Raw genomic sequence first — 9,674 nt, 5'->3', positions numbered from 1 at the left:
CTGTCATTCTGCTGAAACTTCCTCCAGCATTTTTAAGCCCCTCAGGCATCCGAAGGTAGCAATATGTCCCACTAGGGGTTATGAAGCTGGTTTTTGGTTCATCTTCCTTCTTCATCCATATTTGATGATAGCCTGAATAACAATCCAGCAAACTCATAAGTTCTGATGAAGCTGCTGCATCAACTAAGGAATCTATCCTTGGCAATGGAAACTCGTCCTTCGGACAGGCTTTATTGAGGTCAGTGAAATCGATACACATTCTCCATTTACCATTGGCCTTCTTCACCATAACAGTGTTAGCCAACCATTCTGGATACTTTACTTCTCTAATAACTCCGGCACTGAGGAGTCTTTTTACTTCATTCCGAGCACCTTTGGCCTTGTCGTCAGACATTTTCCGAAGCCTCTGCTTTCTGGGCCTGAAGGATGGATCAACATTGAGCGAATGCTCAATAACATCCCTGTTAACTCCACAAAGATCATTAGCTGACCAAGCAAAAACATCTTTATTGTTGAACAGAAACCTGATCAAGGTTTTCTCCTGCTCCTCGGACAATTGAGATCCCAATAATACCTTCTGCTCTGCTATATCCTCACATAGGAGCATGGGTTTCGGCTGGTCAGCCGAAGCAGCTTTTTCCCTTCTGAACTTGTATTGCTCACAAGCTTCAGTTCCATCTATATTATGGATTGCTTTTGAGTCTGTCCAATTTCCTTCGGCCCTTCTGGCAGCTTCTTGACTTCCATGAATAGCAATGGGCCCTTGGTCCGAAGGTATCTTCATGCAAAGATAAGCTGGATGCAGAATTGCTTCGAAGGCATTAAGAGTACCACGACCAATGATTGCATTATAAGGGTACTCCATGTCAACGATATCAAACATAACTTGTTCAGTCCTTGTGTTGTTGATGAATCTGAAGGCCACTGACATTGAGATTTTGCCGAGTGCTACAATTTGCCTTCCTCCGAAGCCACAGAGGGGGTGTGTGGCATCAAGAATTTTATCGTCGGGCTCTTGCATCTGTCTGAAGGCCTTAGCGAATATGATATCAGCTGCACTGCCTGTATCAACCAAAACATTGTGGACCAGAAATCCTTTGATAACACAAGAGATAACCATAGCATCATTGTGTGGGTAATCCTTGAGTTGAAGATCCTCTTGGGAGAAGGTAATAGGAATGTGAGACCATCTTGACTTGATGAAGGGTCCTTGCACCCCGACATGTTGTACCCTTCTCTGTGCTTCCTTCTTCTGCTTCTTGTTGGCTGGTTCTGAACATGATCCGCCTGTTATCGGGAATACCAGCTTCGGAACCGAAGCAGCTTCAGCTTGAATATTGAACGAAGCCATCAACTCAGAAAAGTGGAAGTGAGTTCACCGGAGGTGGGCGCCAATGTTGGGGACTCGTTCTCAAATGCTATGAATTAAGAACAAGGCAACATAAAATGTTAAATATTAATGCCCTTCGTCCGCTGAAGCATTACTCCTTTAAGGATTTAATGAACTTCGGACGAAGGTTGAGGACGATACAATTACGAAGGTTGAATCTTCGTAATTGAACTCTAATAGATTATATAAAATAATACAAAATATGAAGTATTAAAGATAAATAAATTATAAATGAACGACATCACTTTCATATTATGTCAACTTAATGTATTCAAATATTAGATACATTTATACCTTCGCCTTGGCAAAGATTAATTCCCGAGTGATGCGATTGCAATTACAAGAATGTGTGAACAGTAAAGGAATACTGTTCACTATTTATAGGCACAAGACACAGCCTGTGAGGAATTACAAACATGCCCCTCATAAAAGTTTACAACAATGACTCAAACACTTATGGACTAAAAGGTCATTCTACTTTTAAGTCGGTTTGTAATTCCGAAGCTTCATGAACAGCAACCTTCAGTCATCACGTGCAGACAGCTTCAGCCGAAGCTGTTTCTTCCTGCAGGACCTTCAGCGACGAAGCATGGTCCCAACATCGGGCGAAGTGCTATTCAAATTCTAATGCGACGAACCAGCCATCTGGTATTCGTAGGAAGTCTAGTGGTCACGTTGATAAGGAAGAAGCCAGGAAGAGGATGAAATCATGAATATCTGTCGGGCAACTTGAATTTTTTCTGCCTTTTCGTTGTCAGTAATCAAACATTGCAAATCTACGTTGTAGTGAACCATTCCTGAATCATAATCTCCATGATGATTTTCTTATTATATCTAGTTTGTACAGTGAAAAGGGGTGTTCTACGCTTCTCGTGCAACATGAAGGATCTGCCTCCCAATCCCTATCCACCCTCTATAGGTTAGTCATCTCATGTGGACACAGCCAGAAGGGAAGCAGCAGTAAACTTAAGCAAGTATACACATGTCGGACCTATAGCACCCTATTTGAGCAGCTCTTACAACGGTCAACTAGACCTGACGCACCCTATTTGATCCGAGGAATCCTTCTCAAGCTTCGCGATCAGCTGCTCGATGTTTCTTCTGTATATAGGCATGTAATGGTCATTGATCATCATTTTCGAAAGCCTCAGCTTGTCGTACAGAGATCTTGGCGTCAAGAAGATCCCTAGGCTGCTTTGTGCCTCCCCATCCGTAACATCATCATTAGGCTCCTCTCCACGAACTGCTTCTTCACTGCTGGAGAATAATATGTGCATGATTTTTCCAGGAGGGTAGAACCTATGCACTTCCTTTGTCTCGCTGAGCACATCTCCAGCCACGCCACCCACCTCCTCAGCAATTGTACTTTCAGCCATCTCTTTGGCTATGTCATCTTCTTCTCCCTCCCTCTTCCGGTACAACTCACTTTCAAGTTGCTGCCACAGCTCCACATCAGTCATCCTGTCCTCGTCCCCATGGTGATCGACGATGTCATCATCGCTATCTCCCTTGTCATCTACCAAGTCAACAGCATCGACCGCCACAGAAACAGAACTCTGAACCACTTCTGATACAGCTTCTGATGTAACTGTCTCTGTGGTTTCTGTAGTGGTTTCAGTCAACAATGAAGTGGATTCAGATCCACCGCCTGTAGATGTTATTATTTCCTCTGATGTGACAGTTGAGGTAGATATATTATTTCGCCGTCTTGGCCCAATACAAGTCCATGAGGACAGTTGTAGTGCTGGTCTTGTCCATGCTGCCTGTGCTACACTGCGAGCTCTCCTGATTACAACCTGGCCATAAGAATATTATCACTGGAAGCCATGGACAATGCAGCAGGTGTTTAAAACTCAAAGACAACTAAGCTTCCTGAAGATGGTGTAACAAATGAAGCTTTGAAGGTAACCTGCGTCCCAGTAGATACAGGTCTTAAGATGGCGCCAGCACCAGCTACTCTTGCTTTAGCATTTGCCATAGATGGAAGCCGGGATCCCAAGGCTGATGCAGAACGATAAAAAGTGCTTAGGATTCTGGTTTGTTCAATTTGGTGGCGGAGATCATTTAGCCAAGCCGACGCTATAACCTGTTACGAAGGGATATTGTCATCATCTCATGTTCTTACAAAAGAAGTACAGTCAATGCGTGTGCACTAACAAATTTCTAAAAACACACACTTTATAATATGGGATTAACAAAGTCAGGAATATCAGTAAGAAACCTCTGATCGAAGATCATCTACTGATGTAGCAGAAAATGTTGGAACCAGATCAGCTCCATTGATGACTGTAGTGATAAAATGCACTCCTGACTCTGCCAGTTTCCTTGTCATACATGCAGCTGCAGAACAGAACATTTTCTAAGAAAAATATATACTCCTTAATATTTCTACATAGTTAAATGGAATTTAAGCTTATCAAAGATTCTAGTATGATAGAAACATTGAACTTAGGTTGCGAAACTTATAACAGTTCCAATCATAATATCAGCTAAGGACTTAACTACTGTGTACTAACATTTAGATTTTATGAATAGAGTTCCAGAACCAATCACAAGTTCACAAGCAGTCTGTACTATCAACTATACCAACCTGCCCCTGTGAGTACAAAAACATAAGACAAGCAAGTATATATGGTAATGAAAAGAGAGAGAGAAAATGCTGGTCAACTGGATTGTCTGTTCATCAGACTCCAACAAAAGAAATATGTACACATCACGCAGGACATTCAGTCTCATCAGTGTTTGTCTGTTCAAATGCAGGTTTGTTTCACCGGAAAAAGTATTAGATCAATAATAACCCAAAATTGTTTTTAGTACCTCAAACCAGGAAATAAACATACTAATATAGTTAAGACAGATAAAAGCTACATACCTAGAAATATCTTTAGGCGCACAACAAAAGATACATACCTAGAAAGGCAAAACGGATTACTGTTTTGGATGGAGGGAGTAGGAATATTAGAAAAATGGAATCAGGGAAAATAGTCAATATTTACCTTATATGAGAAGCACTGGCAAACCTAAATCATTTATTCACTTCCTATCAACTTTAGTTTCCTACTGCAGTAAAGAAAATGGTAATAGCTTAAAATTCACAACATAGATATCAGTAATGGCTAGCCAATACTATTATTTGTAGTTTGTGCTAACCTTAATGATCATGCATGAATGATCAGACACTCTGCACTGATTTAAATATGACCAAGCATCTCCAAAGTACAGTTTTTACTACCTCCTCTTTCTTCACAATGATCAGACACTCTTTCTTCATTGTCTGTTTTGTATGGAGCGTTTTCAGCTGTAGTAGCTTCAAGGGGCTTATCAAGAGCACAAGTCAATCCCTGAGGTATTTGCTGTTTGTTTGCCTTTTTGTGAGTCTGCAAACAGAATGAAGTATCAATGTATTGCTATGCCAGATAATCTCCAGTTCTGCACTAAAAGTAGGTACCAGAGAAGAAACATATGCTCACTTGCATTTGTGTAACAACAACCCAAATTGGGTTTGTGAGCAGTATATTGACACAACTACAAAAAATGCGAGATAAATGAGGCAGCAAGATCACATAAAATCGATAAGATCAAGAGTGATAGCAACTATCTCTAGGAACAGACAATGACAATCCATCCTCTTCTTGCGTAGTTAACGAGACTAATAACCTGAAGAAAGCAAATAGTTATCAACCACCACTAAAAACCGCAGATACTTCACCCAGACACACAATCACTGGTGCTGTTGTGGAATTAGCATTAAGATCTGCCGTTGGAGGGCAACGATTGACTGTTCACTGTTGGTGCTGTTGTGGAATTAAGGTCATTAAGATTTGCCGAATTAACACGGTTGGTTCTCACCCTGTTGAAAAAGTTGCGTAAGAACATAAGGAAAAATGTCACTCTCGGTCTCTCACAAAGAAGAAAAATGGCACCAACCAGTTCGAGTACGCGTAGTTCGACGCAGGACACGGAGAAGTCGCACTCACAGCCTCACAGGTGTCTTGCGAGCACAGGGAGAGAAAAAAAACTGTAGATTGCAGTTAAAATTTGGCCGAATTTATTAAAAAACACACGAACCTTCTAGCTGAATCGACAGCCTGAATTTGGTGGCATTTGGTAGTTCCTAAATGCCGTTCTGCTTCGGTAGGCTCCAATTTTCGAATTTAGTTAGTCAAATTCTAAATAGTTAAATCTTCCTTCGGTTTAATTGAACCAAAGACAGTCTCTGAGACAAATTTCTGATGGAAGGACACTGAGAGCATGATCCTGATCCTATCAGCAGTAGAGCCTACACACGGTACACATCCTGTGATAGAAAAATGCAGTAGAAGTAGCCCCTACTACCTAAAGCTTAGCAGTCTTAGACAGGTCTTCCACGTCCGCCACCAAATCCTAAGCGAGAAACCCCTTCCCAGACCAAGAATCCTTGGACCCAGACTGAACAGGCCATAGGAAGGCCATAGATTAGGGAGTAGAGAATTAGGAGTTGTTGAGACGACGCACTCACCATAGCCGGCCACGCCTGGAAGCCCTTCATCTTGGTAAGCATGAGGTCGCCCACCTTTCACTTGGCCACGACCGCGACCACGTCGGCACCTGCTGTGCGCTTCCTCTTCGCCGGCGCCCGGAAGCCCTTCATCTTGGTAAGCGCGTTGTGCAGGACGCCTCCAGCTGTGCCTTGAACAGCCCATGGTGGTGGTCCTCAGGGAGGAGGCAGAGAGGTGCGCGAGGCGATCGTGTAGGTCGTACTGATGGGGATCGATGGGATGGGTCGGGTGGCGGTGGCCCCGACGCTCGCTCGTCTCCGGATCTCTTCTTCCTCTCCGCCTCGCCCTTCCCCATCAGTACTGCCTCCGCAAGATTGGGGGATGGAACGAGGGCGGGGGCAGGGGTCACGAAGCGGCGAGCGGGCGTGCATCGTGGGCGAGATCCGCGGGTGGGTTCCATGCGCGGACACGGCGAGGTGGAGCACAGGCGGAGGGAGAGGCGGTGTGGGGAGGGCCGGGATCCGCGGCACCTTCCATCGGCGGCGCGGTGGAGGCGTGCATCGTGGGCGAGATCCGCGGGTGGGTTCCATGCGCGGACACGGCGAGGAGCACAGGCGGAGGGGAGAGGCGGTGTGGGGAGGAGGGCCGGGATCCGCGGCACCTTCCATCGGCGGCAAGAGGACCGCGCGGCACAGGCAGAACCGTGCACGCCTACACTCCACTCTTAAGGAGTAGTAGGGATATATATATATATATATATATATATATATATATATATATATATATATATTTGCTTATATAATTGCTCTTCAATGATGTAAGTTATACATTTAATAATTTAGTTCACCTCTATCTCACATAGAGTGTCTTAGAGTCCGTGTGCACACTCTCATTTGGCTACTTTTTCTTCACTTCTCTTTCTTACACATCATCATAAATCTAATATGGTATCTCTTATCGCTCTCCTACATCAGCTTATTATAATTGCTCCAATAAAGGTGGACGTGGACCCCTCGCTATCTCAAAAGCTAATCAAGCACTACCGGAATCTGGCTCTTTGCCGAGTGTCTAGATCTTTGTCGAGTGCTATTTATCGGGCACTCGGCAAAACAGACTTTGTTGAATGCTACACTCAGCATAAAATGACACTCAACGAAGAGAGTTTCTATCGAGAGCCAAACTCTCGGTAAAGACTTCTTTGCCAAGTGCCCAGTACTCAACAGAAATAGTCTCTCTAGGGAACTCGGCAAAGGCTCCATCACCGTCATTTGGTATCGTGATGGCTATTTTTTTGCCGAGTGCCGGGTGGTACTCGGCAAAGTCTATGTCGAGTGACCGAATAAAATTATTCGGTAAAGAAGTTGTTGTTGATATATAGTTACTGAAACTTGTTTAACCAAAATCACATCTGACAAAGAGTTTGTCGAGAGTTTTCTCGGTTTTGCCGAGTGGCAGCAGCTGCGCCTGCCATATATGATCGGAAATCTTCGTGTGACAAAGGTACACGGGAACCCGGACCGGCCGGAGACAGAGACGACAGTACCAGCGACGAGAAGTTGGTGGCAGGCCGGCTAGACGAGGATAGAAAGACTGACGAGCAGGTAATCAGGCACTGCAGTCTGCAGAACGGCTACCGAAGTCGTTACGCTGTTGCAACAAAGCGCCGGGTGATTGGATTGACCGGCATACCGAGATGACATGTGAAGCAACGATAGAGATGCATGCATGTGTGTGTCCTCCGGAAGTCGTTGGATTGGATAAGTATGGACGACGTGTGCAGGAGTCGCGCCCTCACGTGCAGTAGTAGTAACTACGAACGATGCGTGCAGAGCGGATGAAGCCTCTTTTTAATTATTCGTTCTGTATAGTATTGGATGTTACGGCAGAAGCTTCCGGATAAACATGTGCGTCTCATCCTCCAGCCAGATATATCTACGCTACACGTATAGGATGACGACAGCCCGTCTCTATGACATGCACATGCGTGCGTGCTCTCATGGAGATGGAGTCATCATGTATATCACTATATCCTCAAGGAGAGTCCAAATTGACGACAAGCAACTGTAGACCATATTTATTTTAGCTTTTTTTTAACTCTGCAGACTGTCAAACGCCTAGGTTTTTAGTCCGTTGTATGATATATATAGAGAGATAGATAAAAGTAACCTAAATTTTGTTTCTCACTATTTAAAACAGCAATAGGCATTAACGTTAAAAAGTGAAGTGTAAAGTGTGTATCACTGATATATTTTTTAACCTATAGCAAAGAGGATCTTGCGCCCTATGTTCTTTAAAATAAAAATCATCGATTCTATCTTCACATTTTGTCTTCTCCGGCACATCATTTTCAAATGCAATTGAGTCTTTCTTGTGCCGTAGCACTGCACAAATTTTGGAACCCTATGTCGTCCCTCTCCTTGAGCTGGGCAAGGGACAAGGCTACACTAATGGACCGGGAGCGAAGAAGGACGAGCGCTGGACCTTGACTGAAGGATTATGACCAGCTATAGTGGCTAACACACATAGGAACATCAGTTGGGGCAAGGACATGGTGGAGCGGATCGATCATGTTGCCGACAAGATTGAGGAGCGTGTGGGAGACATGTCCAGAACGTGTATGGAGTATGCTACCTGTGGAGGTTCGGTTGTTGAGCCTCAAAACCACCTAGCGAGGGGTTCACGACTTTGGACTCGAAACCCGATGGCATGGTTTCAGAGGAAATCAGAGGCGGCATGTAGAGCCTTCGTGAAGGTTGTGTTAAGCGGAAGCATCTTCGTGAAGAGAGCGTGACTTTCAAATCAATAAAATGGGAGTTAGTGCATTTTTGCCCTACTTTGTGTTAAGCGGAAGCATCTCGGTGAAGAGAGCGTGACTTTCAAATCAATAAAATGAGAGTTGGTGCATTTTGCCCTACTTTGTGTTAAGCGGAAACATCTTCGTGAAGAGAACGTGACTATCAAATCGATAAAATGAGAGTTGGTGCATTTTGCCCTACTTGAGTGGACAGACTCTATGTATCTAGAAATATGTTGGGAATATAAAAAATGCCCTCTATAGATAAGGAGGAATGGCTGCATCAACCATCCATCTCCGTAGCTTCTATTATGATGTTTTTGCTCTCTGTTTTTATTAATTATGAGATCCATAGATGGTCTTTTGGTTGTGACATCGATGTTTTGAATTTGCAAAGTATGACCCTAATCACAGTGATTCCACCAAGTTGAAGGTATGTGCTCGTTTGAATGTTTTGAACGATTTGAACTCATTTTGTAGTTTTCCCTCTCCCAAGCTCTTTTGATTGAGATTTTTGTTGGATTTCTTTGGTCCGTGTTTGAGGGGAACTTTGGGCTAGTTAAAGACTCTAGAAATCTTTCTAGAACCATTGCCACCCAGTGGTATCAGCTGAATCAACTCGATCACAAGTCTCCAGCAGTTTTAAGCTTTTTGAGAAAATCCCAATTCAATTTCATAATTTCTAATCTATTTTTCGAAGGGTTGATCTTTTGGAGTTCAAACTCTCAAAACAATCTTGAATCCTATCTAATCTTGATGTCTGCAAAGTTCTGTCTCGATCTGTGAGGTCTTGATCGATCGACATTACCGTGCAAGGTGAGCAGCACTTTCAAGCAATGAGCGGCACTGACGGCACCAACACTGTCAACCAGAAGAGCAACGCTACCATGTGTTCAGAGAAGTTTCTGATTTACTTCTTTTTGGATTTTCCCATGACCATTTTATGTTCCGTTTGTTTTGATGTCTTTCAGATTTGTGCTGAATTGTTAAGAATAAAGATTGCTTGAGCGTA

General features: G+C 43.6%; 1 protein-coding gene across 1 annotated transcript; it reads right to left on the bottom strand.

Moving 5' to 3' along the window:
• Nucleotides 1-2,188: 2,188 nt before the first annotated feature.
• Nucleotides 2,189-6,020, bottom strand: LOC103642717 (uncharacterized). Its single transcript, XM_008665924.4, has 5 exons — nucleotides 5,950-6,020; nucleotides 4,861-4,915; nucleotides 4,623-4,767; nucleotides 3,300-3,391; nucleotides 2,189-3,186 (listed from the first exon to the last, which is right to left on the bottom strand). Exons 1-5 carry the CDS (start codon nucleotides 6,018-6,020, stop codon nucleotides 2,416-2,418), a joined length of 1,134 nt encoding a protein of 377 aa, XP_008664146.1. The 3' UTR covers nucleotides 2,189-2,415.
• Nucleotides 6,021-9,674: the final 3,654 nt, after the last annotated feature.

Source organism: Zea mays, chromosome 10 (genome assembly GCF_902167145.1).
Source record: "Zea mays cultivar B73 chromosome 10, Zm-B73-REFERENCE-NAM-5.0, whole genome shotgun sequence".
Classification (NCBI taxonomy): Eukaryota; Viridiplantae; Streptophyta; class Magnoliopsida; order Poales; family Poaceae; genus Zea; species Zea mays.
Note: the sequence above shows the minus strand (reverse complement) of the source record. Positions and strands in the feature narration are given on the sequence as shown.